Consider the following 18,148-nt stretch of genomic DNA (forward strand, 5'->3'; position numbering starts at 1 on the left):
TCGCTAAACACTGATCAAAGCACCTTCCACCACTGTCTTCATTCAGTCCCTGTACACGTGCTTGACACGCAAACCAGATGAAGACATGCCAGGCCAAAGGTGAGATGCGACAGGAAAAACCCCTTTGCCTGCACACTTCTTACCTCTCACTGCATCACATTAAAGCATAAATCTGGTTTGGGGAAATGCAGCTTTTTCTAAAAATTGAGCTTTTCATAGACAAGCCATGAAGTTAAGGGAAATTAAGAGAAAGTCCATCCACATGCAGGCATCTGCCCAGGCTTCAGAGATCAGGTTACTCGGCAGCCAGATGGATCCACCTTCTTGTCCAGCACAAGGGCGGCCATCGGCTACCCCTGCCATGTCCTGGGAAGCCAAAGGCCAAAGGGTGAGGAAGAAACTTACCACACATGGAACTTGTGTTTTAAGTGTAATATTATAGATGGATCCAGATGATTCATGAGAATTGCAGAATGTACATGGAAAGGAAACAGGGTGAATTTTTTAGTAATATCATTTTCAAATGGAAAGCAATGCATCCTATAGGTTATAATCAAGCCAGTAACCACAGAGTTCTATTTTTGAAGCCAGGTCACTTATATTTGGATTTTGTCACCTCAGGATTGCTCAGAGACTTTAACAAGTCAGACCACATAGCACATCTATGCCCTGAATATTTGGTAATAGTCAACAAGACTTGTCTTATTATTGTCTTTGGAAATGTTTTTCTATTTTTTTTTAAAGAATAATTAGGGTGGTGACAACTAGCTAATTTTAAATTACTACACTGACTCTGCCTAGTAAATATGAAGTGCAGATTTCTTTTTGTATGACGAGATAATGTCCATTTTTGTGGCCAAAGACACCTAGAGGAAAATCCCCATGTTTGTAACCCATACCACAGAGGTGAGGTTGTTTCTGTTAAACCATATCCAAAAAACAAAAAAGTGGTCAGAAGTCTTCTTTAATAGTATCTGCTGGTTTTTAATTCAAAACAAAAAACAAAGGAGACTCACAGTGCTTCTGTCTTATACAGGAGAGCGAACACAGGAGGCCAGATCTCTTTCTGGGCCACGTACTCAAAGTCTGAGCAAGTCACCCTGCTGTGCTCCTGGGATGGGGAAGCTGCATCTTCCTCCCCATCAAGAGAGTCTGGGGTCAGGACTGCTTCCTGGGCATTGGTGCTGTCGTTTTGTGTCTCTCCCTGGAGGGTTTCCCTGGGATGCCACAGCAGTGGGGTGTGCTGAGCAGAAATAGGCAACTCCTATGGTTTTTTCCAGTGAATCATTCCCAAGCAAGACAATAAGACGTGATGACTCTGAACTAAATCCAGAGACAGTATAACATGGAATAAAATGGAAACTCTGAGTAGGGTTTCCAAAGTTTCCCTGCCCGAAATGAAGTGATTGTTTTTTGTTTTTTGTGGGTTTTTCTGGCCACACCATGTGGCAGGCAGGATCTTAGTTCCCCGACCAGGGATTGAACCTGCACGCCCTCTGCAGTGGAAGCTCAGAGTCCTAACCACTGGATCGCCAGGGAAGTCCCTGAAATGAAATGATTTGATATTAGAATCTGTTTTTACCTTCCGATTACCTATCAACCTGAATCCAAGGTTTTAAAAGTTATTCACCAAACTAGATTCTAATACTTCCACAGGGAATCGATCTAATAACACACATTAGACTTTAAACTTTAATAATCTAAATTAGATCTCTAATAGTCTCAATCAGACATTTATACTTCATATTCATCATTGTAGGAACTTCTGAAATAATACAGCCATATGTGACACAACATTCTTTTTTTTAAATCTACTTTGTTGGAGTTGATTTACCATGTGTTCATTTCTGCTGTACAGCAAAGTGATCCAGTTATACATACATACAAATTCTTTTCCAGATTCTTTTCCATTTTGGTTTATCACAGGATATTGACTAGAGTTCCCTGGCGACACAATATTCTTTAATGTTTTAACCCACTCTAGGAACACATGCTCGTTTAAAAAACTAGCATAATATGCATTTAAAGCCCAAACCTGCCACTTAAGAGTTCAGGGGTCACGACACACAGCTGTCTGACTGATCAGAACATCACATGTTTTGATCTCAAGTCTGGACCCTTCTGTCAACCAGCATCGCATCCCCAGGTGTCACAGGGTAAATCAGATGGGGACAATGGTTGCTTGATTGACTTCTGAACCTGGCCCGATGGAACAGCAAGATCCACGGGAGCAGGGAGCTGAGATGCTCGGGGCCCGCTGGGTAGTGGAGCCACAGCTGCTCTCCCCATCCCCCCATGGATGCCCCGTTTTCCCTGCTTCTCTTTTTTCCCCTTCCCGCTGCTGCATCTGCACCTGATCATAACACATGCACCTCAGGACAAACGTGCAATGAGTTCTTACACTTGTCTTCAAGGTTGCCAAAAACATGTAGGTGAACCTAGAAGAACAGCCAAATCACTATGGTCCCTTGATGCTGAAAGAGTCTGTGAAAGGAGATTTGAAGTAAGAAGGCCTTGTTCTCCTGAGGGAAATACTACGTGGCGATATATAATGGAAGGCTATGCCAAACTACCATATAAACAAGGGCAAATCAATATATTGTAGCCAAATGCAAAAATATCCAACTGGCACAGAATGAAAGAGATCAGAATGAAAGGATGTAGACAGGAATGACCACTTTCTCTGTCCAAACAAATAACTGGGTCACGTAAACCCCCTCCAGACAGACAGGATCACAGTGCTTCTCATTTAAAGAGTGTCAGCTCAGATCCAGAGCCATTTCTGTGTACCGTTGTACACGTACAACTGTAACATCTATTTAAATGTCTTATCTTTCTGCATACTTATGGCAGTTATCATCCGCCTGAGAAACAGGACCATCTTACTCACGTAACAGGACCAATGCAAATCCTGCCAATGTGCAAAGTAGGGGGAAAGAGACCTACAGATGATGACTCTTCTCCCTCTGCTAAGCAAAAGAAGATTCAATGTCTGAGTGAACAGACTTTACTTTTCCATGGAGAACTGATTTTTCCTTTCGTTTCAAAACTACATCATTAGAGTACATGATTATTTTAAGTAAATGGCTAAGTTCAGTTGAAAATATACACACATACACAGTAGGTGGTGTGTTCTTCTGCTCATTTTGCTGGCGATACAGACACAGATTTGGTCAAACACAGGGCCTTTATCTGCGTCTGCTTTGGGCTACTGGATGGTGGACTTGGGGTAATTTTTAGCTTTCTGTATTTTTCATAATTTTCTGCAATAAACATCAAATGCTTTTGCGATCAGACTGGAACATTCCGTTTCAATGTACAGTTTCAAAGAACAAACCATCGTGCTCTTGAGCAATCTTTCGTCACTCTGGTTTAAACAGAATATTCAAGGCCTGTAGACTTTTTTAACTGTTTTGTGACGTATTTTCTGAGAATGCAACTAAATAAAATTCTTCTTCTCTGAATTGTGGTCTATTTAACAATCAATTCTTGAGTCTACAAAAGCTGTAGTAACACACAACTAGTTTATTCAAATAGATGAAAAATGTGGGGTACAGTTTATGCTTAATCATTCAACTGCACAGATCTGGGAGTTGGCTAACATTTCAGCGACACTGAATCCCAGCTTTAGGAACAAGTTTATTACCCTAGCAGTTGGCACACCCCAAATCATACCACAGAATACGTTTATTCTCAAACCAGAGTTGTGTATTAAGTACACTTCGAGTTTACCACATTTTGGAAAACATGCAATTTTCCCAGAAAATGCTTTTAGTTTTAATGAAATGTCACAGGCTGTGGAGGAAGAGCAGTCAGTTTGTAAACTGGTTCGTCTGATGAGGACAAGCCACTGCTGCTTTGCTGTCACCGAGGCTCATCTTCCCCGCTCCTTCCTGACAAAAGATGCTCGCCGCTAGGGATGAGCCCAAAGCCTTGAGCCCATAACCTCCCCACGCACTCGGGGCCTTCCAGCTCTAAGTGGAGCTAACACAGCATTAACACAGAAGCCCGACATTCCTTTCAGAAATGCTCTGTACACTTGGGAACATAAATCCCCCAGAAAAAAAAAAATGACTTAAATTCACGAGTATGTGAATTTGATGGCATATTTCATCAACAGGCAGGATATCTGGGCTTGCCTTACTTCCGTTTTATGTTAGATTGCTGCCATGGCTTAATAAGATCAACTCCAAATGCCCCAAACAGAGGAGTTTGTCATAAATGAATAAAACTGGGGCCCAAGAAAGACTCAGGTAATATCGACCATAAGAAATACTGGGGGAAACAATTTTTCTGTTTTTGTGGATAGCACTTTACTGCCCCCTTTTGCACTTTCATATCAGAACAAGTTTCTGCCCAAACTTATTCTGAAACCAGACAGATAGTGGGGTGTCACTATAGGGTGTCAGGCTGATACAGAATTAGGTTACCAGACACCACGCTTGGAGGAACAAGTAATTACCTTAAAACTTCAAGTAAATGCACCACTATCTTCTCAGTGGCTTTAAAGCTCCAAGAAATAAGGTAGTAATTGGAGGCTTTCATTGGCATTTTCTGCTGTATGGGTGCTGGGACAATTGTCTATTTTCACAGGTGCCCCTTCTTTCACACTTTTCTAAAAACAAATATCATCTGCAACATGAAACTGATGTATTCAAGGAAAAGAAGAGGTGCCTAAAAGCAGGCTCTACAATTCAGACCATTACAGGGTTCCAAATCTGAGAGCTGAGGGTGGGGGGCAGGGTGCATTTCAAACTTCACACTGAGGACAAAAGCAGCATCTTTTCAAGGCAAGGAAAGCTGAGAAGCACTGAAATCCACAGGTGTTGTGAGCCTCTAGCTCCCTGATCCGGTTTTGCAACTCTTCCCGGGGAGGTGGCCTCTTCATCTATGCAGACACTCGAAAGAACCCTAAAGTGCAGTATGAAGGAAAGTTTTATTTATAAAATTCTGATCTGCAGGGACAGCACTCAGGGGTCCCATTCTTGGCCCAAAGACCTCCACCTGCACTGGGTAGTCTGTGTGCACTGCGGTGTATCCTTCTATTTCAATTTAATCCATTTCCCTGTGTCATTCTACAATGACCATACAAGTCAAAATAATATCAAATTTCACAGCTCACGATGCTGCACAATGGAATGGAAGCTGACCCCTTGTGATGTTAATCTTGTTTGTTATTTGCGATATGATGCTCAAAACACTGGGGGCGAAAGTAAATTTCATTTTCCAATGCTCAAAGATAAATAAGATGCTCACCATTCAAATTTTCGTTCAGGAAAATAACACAAGTATGTATTTAATTTTTTATCCGTACCATAATTTCCACTGTAACAAAACCCTCCAATTCACAGAAGGATCGACTGTAACGAGCTGACGTTGGAATAGATATCTTCATTAGTAAGGCAGACTTTAAGCATGTGATGGGCAGAGATCATGCTTTTCTTTTCCCAGGTTCACAGAGACTAGTTAATCTCTGGCATGGAATTAAAAACAAAAATCAAGCACCTAACTCAAAACAAAACAAAACAAAAAATCAAGGTCTTTATTTATGAAAGTGATCCAAACATCTCCTCCCTCAAAACTTTGAAAAAAAAAAAATCATGCCATGAATGTCGTAGCTAGCTGAGGCAAAAGTTGGTGGGGAGGGCGGGGGGTGGCTGGAAAAGGAGGGCTGGGATGCTGAGATATGCAGTGGGAAAGTGGCTGGGGAGTGAATCCCGGAGGCCAACCTTTGTCATGCTGGCCTGACCATGCAGCCCCATCATCCAAACGGGGATTTCATAACCCTCGGAGGCAAGAGACGGTGCAAGCTTCTTTCCCAAGTGTAATTTGTTTGCACCTGTACTGTCTTGTTCCAAACCATGCTCTTAGCAAGAGTCTACAAAGGAAGGTGGAACTCTCATTATTCATAGGTGAGGCCCCAGAAAGAAAACTGGCTTTCCTATAGAAAGAGCTGGTTCTCTGCTGTTTTAGACCTAAGTGTGGACACTCCTGTGCTCATCTACCTGAGTGCGAGCACCGCAGGGAAGAAAAGCATGTGGACGTCATACAGAAAGAAACGGACTGGCATTTTAAGAACCTGAAGAGATAGACTTCAGATCTTGGCGTGGTATGACAATCGAGCGCTCAGGAGCATCTCTTCCATCAACGCTGCTCATCCCTTTCATTTCCATCAACACTTTTTTTTTTCTTTTAACTTCAAAGAATCTTGCCTATTTAGAGAGACCATTCACCCATGTTTTATGGGTGAATGACACCTCTCCTTTTGGTGGGGAAAACAGCCCTGAAAGAAAGTACACACCAAGGGGATGTGATGCCCGCTCTCCAGGCTGGAGTGTGACCCCAGGACTGAGGCTGTCGTGGTCCCCACTGGACCCCGGGAACCCCACCCCAGTGCCTTGCGTCAAATGGGTGTTTGTGTAATCATAGAAGGAGCACTTTCATAAGTAAGGTTTAAAAAAGAGACAAGACTAGTTCTCTCTTGGTATAAGCAGAGATCCCCCTTGCCAGGCAAACATAATCTACCAACACAATTTATGCGGCTGTGCGCTAGCCCCTCACAGCGACCTACACGGCCGCCTTCTAGACACTTCCTTCTTCCTGGCTCCAGAGAGGGTCAGGGACGCGTCTGTCGTGGGCGGGTGACAGCAGCCGTCCCCCTGGACCTCTCCTGGCTCTGCCACAGCCCAGAGAGCAGGGGCAGGAGACAGAAGAGAAAGAAGGCAGCTCCACAAGTCAGGTCTGCGCCGTGAACGTCAAAAAGGAGGAAACCCGGGACTGGGACACTGACTCCTACACAGATCACCCCCAAACTGCATAAAGCAGAAAAAAAAAATGTGAATGGTGTGCCACTGTAACTTTGGGGACAATACATTTCCTGCTCAGTCGCCCCAAGCAGCCTGGAATGAGCTTGACCAAAAAAAACCCACAACGTTACACACCCTGAGTTATTCAGGCTGCTACTGAACTCAGGGAGGGGGAACTGGACCATGACGGGGTGAGAGGATGCCTGAGGCCCTGAGCTCTGAAAGGAAGGAGGACCCGGTGGTGTGAGACCCCTGAGGGCTGCAGGTGAGCAGACCCTAAGCCCTGGGGAGATGCAACCAGAGGCTGCTCAGGAGTCAAGAGCACCCCAGGCCCACCGATCCTCCCGCCCTGCTTCCTGAAACAAACTGCTCCAAGCTCACAGAGCATCAAAAGCCAGATGGGCTACACTGAGTGAATCCACAGGCAGGGAGCCAGAAGCCCAGTTTGCTGTAGAAATAGGCCTGGACTTGATTTGAGTCTTCTCAGCTCTGACAAGCTGGAAGCTGGCACCGATCCCCAAATCCAAAATAAAATGGCATTTAATTGACTGGACTGTAAAAAAGATGTCATACTATCTCCTTAGCGTGACACACGCGTGGCATCGAACCTCATGGAACTCTCCTCTGAAACCTGACCTTGTCTTCTGCCAGCAAAGAAACAATCAGATGTTCCCATTTTTAAAAGGAAAATGTTAAGAGTCAAAGGAATAGCATGCAATAAATGCATTAATATGATAGACTTTCATAACTATCTAGTTTCCACCGGGTAGAACCTCGCTATCAAAGATTCAAAGGATCCATTTAGAATCGCATGCCCATCATAGGAAAGGTTATAAATCAAGGTGGACAGGGAAGAATTATATGCAGAACCTTCTTTTAATCCACCTCATATGGACTGCTTTGAGCAAATACAGGCTTCATTTAATTATGTGATTTCTAATCACTCCATGTAACAGCCTAAGAAAGAGAGCTGGAGAATTTCGAGGAAGGACCCCGGAAACAGCATACTCAGGTTCAAATACAGATGGTACCCAGTTATTAGCTATATGACTCTGGGCGAGATAATGAACCAGTCTCTGCCTTGGTTTCCCCATTGGGGATCATGAAAGTATCTCCCTCAGATGGTTATGATGAAGGTTTAATGAGTCAGTATTTGTGGAGCAGCTGGAACAGCCACTGGTCCCTAGTACGTGCTCTATACCACCGTTATTAAATGAAACAAACTGTGTCCACCAGGTGAGGAGGTTTCTTAATAAGAAACAGCATGTACATTAATGCAAAAAGGCTACACTGCTTATCCCTATGGGTTGCCTTCGTGTATTCATTGAACAACCCAATCCCTTACTGTACCCTGCACATAAAGGGGATTCAGCCCAGGCCCTCCCCCATCCACAGTGGAGAAGCTGAATGAATTGAGGGTTACAAACGTTACAACAAAGCATCAGGGTAGGAAGCAGAGGAGAGAGCATCTAACTTGGCAGCTGAAGGGAAATAAAAAGGTGCCTCTTGTAGCAGAGAGGTCTGCAAGAATGAGTGGAAGTCTGGCAGCTAAACAAGGTACCATATAACATCAGGGGCTTGAAAAGGTGCAGGCGCCATGGCATAATCTTTTCTAGCATTTTATTTATTCTGCATTTGTATGTAGAAGGCAAACTGAGCCAGAGACAGGCACACAGTAGATGCTCAATTAACTTTCAACAGCATGAGTTGACATTTATTGGTTCTCTGTGCTAAGTCCAGAGCTAAGGTCTTTAAATCCTGACCACAGTTTTATTGCTTTTCTTCAGTCCTGTTAGATTACTGTCCCCATTTTAGAGACGGGACAAGTGAGAGACACGGAGGATTCTGCTCCCAAAGTTACACAGCTAAAACAATGACAAACCTGGGAGGAGGCTCATACAGCCAGATTCCAAGGCAGCCCTCTTCACTAAACTAAAATAGCACTGGCCCGGCTCGCTTTGCTCAACTGAACTGCCTGACCTTTTCCATTATCAGCACAGGCCTTCTGAAAACCAAAAGGTACTGCTAATTCTCATGAGGATAAGGCGGCTGAGATCGCTGGGGTAGCTCTCCCACAGGGTCTATTGGTTCATTTGTGGGGATCTGTCTTTGAGCTCTGCTCAGATGTAGGAAATAATGTAGATGATTACAGAAGTACAGTGCAGATACTCGGCTCCCTTACCTGAAATGTGTTTCTTTGACTTGCTTGCTGTGGTTTTTGTTTCAGAGCTCTCCCTGGACCGCTGTCTCTCCTGCCTCAGTTTCCCCTCCCCGGGGAGGAACTCCATCCCCCTCCTTCCTCTGTTTTCACGGCCACACTTGCCACGCACCACGGCACAGAACGTGTTTCTTGCACCAGGGAGTCCCCCTACGTCCTTAGGATTTAAGTCTCTTGAGGGTAGAGATTGCTCTTCACTGTATTCTCAGAGCTTAGTGTAACAGACCTCACAGTTCATAAATGCTTGTCCAACAAATCAACGAATTATCTACCGTCAACAATCAACCAAGCAAGAACGGAGGCCGAGAGTAGGGAGGCAAGGGCCATGGATTTCTTCAGGGATCCACAACAGCCTTTAAGAGGATGATGATCTAATCTTGAGTTGTTCCCCCCAAAAAGTTGTCCCCCCCCCCCAAATTCCATCCAGGGCAACAGTTCTCAAGGTGTGGTCTCAGAGCAGCATCAGCTGAGATCCTGTTAGAAATGTGAATTTCAAGTCCCACCCAGACCTCAGGAATCTGGATCTCTGGGGGCGGGCGGCAAGCCTGTTTTAACAAGTGATTCTGATGCCCTAAAGTTCTAGAGCCGCGGGGCTGGAGGTAGATCTCCAGTAGCAGGTGATTTGTTAATGGGAGCGGCCAGAAACAGACATCTGGGCTGTGTCTGCTCTTCCGACTAATACTCATTGGATGTCAGTGCTCACCGGCAGAGACTGATGACACGAAAGCATTCTGGTGCCTGCCTCTTAGGGATAGGCAGGGTGCTGAAGGGGATTAAGACTTGCATATGAATCATGACAGCGCCACGTACTATGTTCCTGCAGTGCCCTCGGTATTTAACTAAAGTGCTGTGGGATTACAGAGAAAAGACTTAAAGAAGTTATGTTTGATCTACACCATAAAGAGAGAGCAGTCATTTCAGGGAAATCGTGAACTTTAAGGACAGTCCCTTCTCATGGAGATCCATTTTCCCATAGACAAAGGGGGATGCAGGGCTTAGGAGTGCCTGTTTTTATCTAAAATGTACCCCAGATATAGTTCTGGTAAGCTAAGTGAAAACTGGCATTTTCTAACTTCTTCTGCAGGTAGATGCCTTCTGAGCGGGACTTGAACGTAACCGGCTCAGCCCCACTCACTCATCAGACAGTTCTCATTCAGGACAAATGTTTCAGACCACAGTGAGCCACCTGAACAGGGGGAAAGAGCCAGGACCGAGATTCAGAAGCATTTCAGCAGGTGGTGGTGTCACGCTGGACCTCGGGTTCCTCAGCTGGAACACGAGAGGCTGGAAGGTGGCATTTCAGACACTGGCTCTGCAGGTCAGAGCTTCTGATGTGTACAGGGGTATGTGGGTAGCACTCATCACTACTCTGGCGGAATACGGGAGTCATCAGTAGGTGAAAAGCACAGAGTAATGCCTCAGAGGCAAGAGAGGCTTAACTAGCAAGTACTGGTAGAAGGATCCAAGGACTGTAATTAAAATGGGATGCAACCAAACGTGAATTGAGAAAATGAACTGGATTGTTTCAGAGTTCCATATAGAAAACATGAAGAAAAGGAAGTTTTCAAAGCACAGTTCATGCATAGCCTTCTGAATGCCTGCCCACCCCTGAGGAGTTAGAACACTTACCTACCCGAGCTCTCGAGAATGGAAACAGCAAACTATTAACACTTCACTACTGCCAATTTTTTCTTCATGTTTTGTGTGCAGGATTACTAAAAGCAGAAACAACTTGTTTCCCTTCAACGGCGCTTTTTCTCCTACTATGGTTTTTTATTTGAAAACAGCATGTCTGTGTCCAAAGCCACAAAACGCTTTGGACTAGAATTACATATTTGACATCTATACATGAAAAGGGAAATAAACAGCCTCTGCTGATTCTCTGCAGGAGCCACAGAAATTGGTGCACCTGGCATTCCGTGTGCACGGAAAACATTTCATAATTTATCACCTACTCTTCTCACTGGGTCGCTGGATCCAACCATCCTTATCCCTCATGCTCCTGCAAGAGGCTCTTGCAGGTAGAACGCAAAGCTATGTGTTGGATGCTGGTTTGTAAACAAGTGGCACGACTTTCCTATATCATTTCTTTAATCACTTTAACCCCGTTCCTCATAGAAAGCTGGAGGCCAGGGCAATTCAGCCCCTCCTTTTGTCCTTTGCCTACCATAAATATGCACCAGTCTGCATCTGAAAGGCGGAAGGAGGCCGCAAGCTTGCTGGACATTTATCATGCTCTGTTCCCTGCTAACAAGCAAATACTCTGGCTGAATGGACCATTAGCAATCATTGTCAGATGTAGAATGCAAGGTGCTGGGATGTGACCAGCTTGTAAATTAGGGAGTGTCCGTTCTCTTTGATGAATCTGGACAAATGCACTGCATCTTTTGATACGTTTTCTGAATTAAATTAGAAAGGAAGGTAAAGTAGCTGGCACTGGGTAGGGCAGGTCTCTGTGCAATGTTTTAAATGTTTTTAAATGGTGAAAGCGACACAGTAATCACCAGAAAAACAGGCAACAAATGCAATAAATTCATAGCTCCAAACAGTTGAGTCAGCTCTCTGAGAATTAGCAACAAGATCCACGAAATGGGTCTGAAATAGAATATTTAGGATTTAGTGAAGATCTTCAGACATAGAATGTGTTCCTCTAGAGAGTCCCCATGTTGCTGTTCAGAGACCAGCCCTGAATCCCCTCCATCCACGCCAGCAAGACAGACACTTGGGGTGTTTGTAAGCTTTCAGTATTGTCAGCGTCTTAAGAGTTCAGACTTTCCTAAAGAAATGCTGGGACTTTTCTAAGGCCCCAAATAGGGGGCCATAAAGCACAGATCTCCTTTCCGGCTTGACGCAACTGCGATGCCACTCTGCCCGCCAATCACAGCTTCAATGGCTGATTTTGGGTAACGACTAAAATGGAAAGTGTGGACGGCCAAAACAAAAGCCCAGCTTATTTACAAAGTTGTTCAGGACAGAGGGCAATAAGATTCAACAGCCTGGCGAGCTTCTGCTGTTTTTAACTTTCAGGCTGGCAGCACTTACACTTTTATAATCCTATCGTTTACACGAAGAGGGCCCGTCCCATTCAGCTCAACTCACAGGAGTGAAACGCCATCTCCAAAGGGCCCGTTGGTTTGCGCATATTGGATTACTACCGACTGGAATGAAAACTCAATTCCCCCGTTATTTGTTTTATTATATGTTTTTTTCCAGGGTGGGAGAGACAGAACTCAGAGGAGAGCTCTCTGGAAGAGGGAGGGGGACAGTGTATCATGTTTACCTCGGCTTCTCCGGGGCTGAAAGATGGCTGAAATCAAAAGGTCTGTGTATTCTTTTCGGATCCCTCTGGGCCTACCTAGCCCCTCTGGGCTCTGTTCCTCCCCAGCAGGTCCCTGCCTGGAGCCCAAAGAGATGAAGGCAAGCACCGCCAACTGCAGCTAATCCTACAGAACGGCCGCCACCGTTAGGCCAGGAGCTAAAACGGAAAACCTTGCAGGCCTGAACTAACTGCAGTGATCTGAAGTTTTAATCAGCCCCCAATCTCAATCTCTGGAAAAGGCAGTCAATGGAATCTACCTTTGCCATATTATCCGCCACCAATGAGCAAGAACTGAGCATCTTTTCTTCCCGGCTTCAACCATCCCAGGCCACAAATGGGGCTTTCATACTTCCTAATCCGAGTTTCCAAGTCTGTGTGGCTCACACATAATAGCCAACAGCCTGGAGCAAGGGCCTTCCTTTCTACACCCTTTTCAGAGACATGTCATTGCCGACATCCAGCTAATCTATATGTTGCCATGGCTTCACCCTTTATCTGCCTTTACATCTTATGAACTGCATGGATTTACCACATTATTTTTATCTGAAAGACAGAAAATGGTGGTTTTATTGCCATACAATCAGATTACCGCTGCTAGTTTCTCTATGCCTTTTTACCATACTTCAATCAAAAGGGATCAGTTTCTTTATACTCTGCCCTTGATTTACATTACATCTGTAAAGACCCAGTCTGGGTTGTAATCCCCTTATTAACTATGACCAGGGTTGATTTGCCTAAAAATAAAAGCAAATTGTGTCAGACCCTTTCACTTTGTTTTTGATTCGGAACTACAAAATGGATTACTAAAGAAATCTTCAGAGTTCACACGGCTCGTATAGTACTGAATTTAAAATGAGAATTAAACAAGTCAAACAGGAGAGCCATGTCCACGGTTTACATTTTCCATCATGGGAGAAGGGCTGAATTGCTTATGTCTTTGTGTTCTTTGGCTTTAGAGAGACAATGAAGCCACAGGAGTTTTTCCAAGCTGTTCGGAACCCTGTCCCATACCCGACCCTTCCCTCTTTGCTTTTCTTCCACCCTTCTCCCAGCCTCATTCTAATTCCTCCCCTAAAAAAAAAAAAAAAAAAAAAAAAAAACTGGGATGGGGGAGCTCTTCCCTGAAATAACTAATTCTCGACTAGAAGCTTCTAGTTCTATGGGTTCTGCATATTTTAACCAAAATATTTTAAACAGTTGAACACTCCTATTTAAGGCTCTACCCCACCACACAAAGGGCGAGCTCGTAAGCAAATCTATGTAGATATATGATAAATGACCTGAAAAACAGGCTCTTTAGTTCAGCAGCCAGCGAAGGCGGAGACTGGGTGGGCCCGAGTACCATTTCAATGATTAGTTTCCTTACAAGAGCCCTCCTTCTTTTTGTCTAATTTGCAGTGGGAGAGTTTAAGAATAAAGTTTTCATGAAATGCTCAAGAAATGTCCTTCTTAGATTTTTTTTTTCTTTTCTGACGAGGGTCTCCAGTCTGTTTTTCCTTCCCCCGCCACTCCTATTCCTGTGACGCGTCACTGCAGTCACGCTGGGATCTCAAATCATTTCCCATTAGGTGACCTCGCTGGGAACCGCTGCCAGATGGTGGGTGTCACCCTCAACCTCCCCGGCGCTACCTGAAGCATTTCAGTGCAAGGCCAGGTAGCGATGCCCCTCTGCAGGTAATTATCACGCTGACCCACCGACCAGAGGATTCCTCTCTGTAAATTTCTAGATAAGAGGTTTTACCGATAATCATTCTAAACATACCATGTACTCTCCAGCTGACTCTGTATGGAGAAACCATGCCCATCGGCAGTTCTCAACTGGTCTGGGGCTTGATAGCTAATTTACCTGTCTCCCTGCTTCAGCCTGGGAGTCAGGGACACTTCGGAATGCTGGAGTCATTTGCATTTCTTTGCATCCTGGGACAAGTGTCAAGAGCTGCGCTTTGTGAAAGATTTAGAAGCAAGTGCTTAACAGAATCATCTTAACCTCCAGCTCCCGTTTCTGAGGCTCCAAGCTGTAATTGCTGAGGTTACAAAGTACAGTCCCTGGACACACGATTCCCAAATAAATTCTGTTCTCATCTGAAAAGACGGCTCCCAAACATGTTGTGCGACCTCGCGGCAGCCCCGTCTTTGTGCTCCCTTCTCAGTCGTCCCGTGGAACAGCGACAGTCCATTACCTACAGTTTATCATCCTGACAAAATGTGAGGAATGTGGATGTAAAAGCACTAACAATTCCACCCCTTGGTGCTTTGGGCTTTTTCCCCTCTCTATATTAAAACCGACAAGATTAACCCAAACGCAAACTGGGGAGCACAGTTCAAGGAGCTATTCAATCCGTGCTGAATGTGCATTTGTTTACCTACAAAAATAAGAATTTCAGACACAATGGAAGGCAGGCTGGCTTATATATGGTACTGAATGGACTGTTTAAACAGCACTATCAATTGTAGTTTATTTTATCAATCTCTGACAGGTCCGTATTTATTCAGAGCCTGACTGTGGTGGAGCCCATGTATTATAGGTTATCTGGATATTATCCAGCCATTCTTTTGTATCAAGGCAATCAATACCAGGAATTCACCATTATGTAGAAGAAAATGACCTGGGAAAAGCAAAATGCTTGGTTAACTAGTATATGGTGCCTAGGGAATAGCACCCCTAGACATAAAAAATGAATGCTCTGCTGAAATTTTCAACAAAGTCAGTGTAATTCACTCTAGAATACCATACCAATACTTTTTAAAAAAAGAGCCAACCATTTTACTTTGGCAAAAACATCGTGCTGGAAAAAAATTATTCTACTGAAATGCTAAGCCAGGCTTTGCTTTTCTCTCCAGAGTTAAAAAAAAAAAAAAAAACAGAAAAAACTCAACAAACTACACAACCTGAATGGCTACAACTGACACAACTCTTCCAGAATCTATGGGTGCAGTGATTACCGTTTCAGTACTTGGAACTTCTTCCCACTACTGCAAAAACTCTCGGGGGTGGGAGAGGCAGACAGTGCGATTAAAGTAGTTATGGAGATGGTGAATTTACAAAGGATTTTCTGGACCCTGTATCCAAACAGCTGCTGCACGCTCCCTCTGTCCACCACCTGCTAAAAAAGCTGACCTCGGAATGAAACAAATCTAATTACTGATGGCTGCTTCATTACAAATGAATTGTTCCACAGTTCCGAGGAACTGATGTGCAACTTCAATGCCTTTGATTACCTTCCTGCCACATCCCATTTACTGACCAAAACTTTTCCCTGTAAATAAACATGAAACTTCCCCAACAAATAGAGCAACTCCTTGGCACCGGGTTTTTTTGTTTGTTTTTTAAATTCATTCTCAAACTTAGAAAAGGCTCTTTCATATCATTCCTCCAGGAAGAAATCTTTCTGATCTCTCAAGCTAGCATTGAGCTGCAAACTTTGTTAAGCAGACCTTTTCCAGGGGACAAATTATCCCTTCCTCTAGGCCAGCCATTACGTGCGAATTTTAAAAGAAATTCTACGCTTGAGGGCAGGAGCAATCACGCCAACAGCAACATCGTCTGTGCGGGGAGGGAGGCTTCTCCAAAAGCAGGCCTCCAGGAGGGTCTAAATCAGTGACCGCAGCTCAGAAAACCAGCCCGACCCTCACAGGAGGCTAGTGAGTAAATATCAGTCACCCCTTCCCCCAGCACACGAGGGAAAGAAGACATTCGTGTCGAAACCTTAGGCTGAAATAATGACTGCTCTACCTTTTTTTTTTTTTTTTTTCCAAGTAGGTATTTGTGATCCTACCAGCCAGTTAACGTCTACTGAGCCGAACGTTGAAGGGATTAAGGGCAATTTCTTTAAACAAGATAGAAATGTAAAAATTAAATCCTGTTGGGGGGCGGGGAGGGAAACCCCAAACCAAAAACCAGCTCCCGAAGACGAGAGCGAAAAGCGAGCGAAAAGCGCCAAGCGGAGCAGAACAGGAGGCCTGGGGGGGCAGAGGCGCGGCGAGCATCGCGCAGGAAAGAGCGACCCCTGGAGGCAGAAAGCGAAGCCGGCGGCTCCCCCGGCTCCCGGCCCGGCTCCCGGCCCGGCTCCCGGGCCGCAGGTCCCAGCCCCACGCTTTCCCGCACCACCCGGCGCCTCACGCTGCGGTGGTGGACGAGAGCCGTCACTGCTGCGACTTTCTCAGCAATTACGATGATCTTACACCCAGGGGAAAAAAAGAAGTCCATCCAAGATCAGGCTCCAGGGAAGGAGGCTGCATTAAGTAACTTCTACACAGGAGCAGTGTTGCGAAGTGCCAACCAGCATCCTGCAAGAATCTCTGTTTCATCCCACTTACAGCGGTGACGTCTTTCGCCCTTTAATAGGGAATTCTTGGTTAACATGTTGGTGAATTTGAAACTGACCACTCTTAAGAGTGGATGTAATTATTTAATTACGATGTGATCTTTAAATCGATCCCCCATCCCTTTATTTCTAAATCCATGGCCGATTTGCTCAACTTCAAATAGGTCATTGATTTTGCTTCTGACAAAGTATGAACAGCCAATGTCTTCATACTTTCCCCAAGTTTCCCAAGGTTAAAATTCATGATTCTGTAAAATATTTTTGGCTAGGATTCGAAATGTATCCCCAGAATGAGGTACTATGCAACCCTGAAAGCACAGATGACTACGAGTCACGGCCATATATATTTATGCATGGATCGCCTCTTCTAAATTCTAAATGTACTCTGGTTGCTCGGACTGAAAACCTCCGCAAGGCCTGGCTTTCTCCCGGCTGCACAACTGTTTGATAAAAGCAAGTCAGATCCAAGGACCCCATTCCCGCCCAGGCTCCCCAAGCGCGAAGGCTTCAGGAGCTGCGTCGACTGGGCAGGGCCTTAATTAAGCTTTTGCAGACGGCGTCCCTAAAAAATCAAGTTAGCTGTCGGGACCACAGAATTCGGGGCCATCGGTTCAGAAGCGAAGAGAGAGGCCGACGTGCGGCCCGTCTCCCGGGCGAGGAGGAAAGGGCCCGCCGCCCGAGTTGTCCCGAGCAGGAGAGCTCCCCGCGCACCCCCCGGGCAGGCGGCGCGGCGCCTAGGAGCGCGAGCTCCGGGCGTGCCAGGGAGCACAGGCTCCCTTCCCCACGGTGCGCTCCACTGCCCCCGGCCCGCGCTCCGTCGCTCCTCAGGAGCGCAGCATCCCTGCCTCTCCGGAGCCCGCCAGCCCCTGCGTGCCGCTCAGCCTGTTGGTGGCCCGGCTTCCCGTCCTCTGGAGGAAGTGAGGGTCAGGCCTCGCCATCGGACACCTTCCTGGACGCGACACCCGAGTCAACAGGGCTTTTTTTTTTTTTTTTTTTTTTAGAGCCGGGGAGCTCCCAGGGGGAAGGAGAACGAGGAGAGCGCCCCTTAGGGCCGACTCTCCGGCTGGAAGGCCGAGCGGAGTCTCCACGAAGTAAAATGTGGTGGGGGACCCGGGGGCGCGAGGAATCGAGGGTCCAGAAACAGGCTCCGAGGCTCCGCAGCCCGACCCTTCCTCCCGCCGGGAGAGCGCGACGCGGCGATCGAGGGGGGTCGTGGACGCGACTTACTTGGAGTTCGAGGAATTCCAATAGATGGGCTCTAAAACTATCGATCTGGAAATCGCAGTTCTGCATAAAACCATCAAAACTCCCCAGCAGTACTTCCACACGGAGTCCCTCCTTACGGCCATGGCCAAGCCGCTCCCAGCTCCGCGCACTCCTGGCGTCGGAGGGACAAGGTGCGGGCCGGGAGCCCCAATCCTCTGGGCAGACGAGGGAGAGACTGCAGGCAGTTCCGGGGCGCGCCGAGCAGCTCCAGCGG

General features: G+C 45.8%; 1 protein-coding gene across 1 annotated transcript in view; it reads right to left on the bottom strand.

Moving 5' to 3' along the window:
- The window catches only part of EFNB2 (ephrin B2), a 43,632-nt gene extending 25,484 nt beyond the window's left edge, over positions 1-18,148 (bottom strand). Inside the window, exon 1 of the mRNA XM_081214497.1 lies at positions 17,896-18,148. Coding sequence (XP_081070623.1) covers positions 17,896-18,017 — 122 coding nt within the window. The 5' untranslated portion in view covers positions 18,018-18,148. The remainder of the gene's footprint in view (positions 1-17,895) is intronic.

Source organism: Mesoplodon bidens (genome assembly GCF_964165515.1).
Source record: "Mesoplodon bidens genome assembly, chromosome: 17".
Taxonomy (NCBI): Eukaryota; Metazoa; Chordata; class Mammalia; order Artiodactyla; family Ziphiidae; genus Mesoplodon; species Mesoplodon bidens.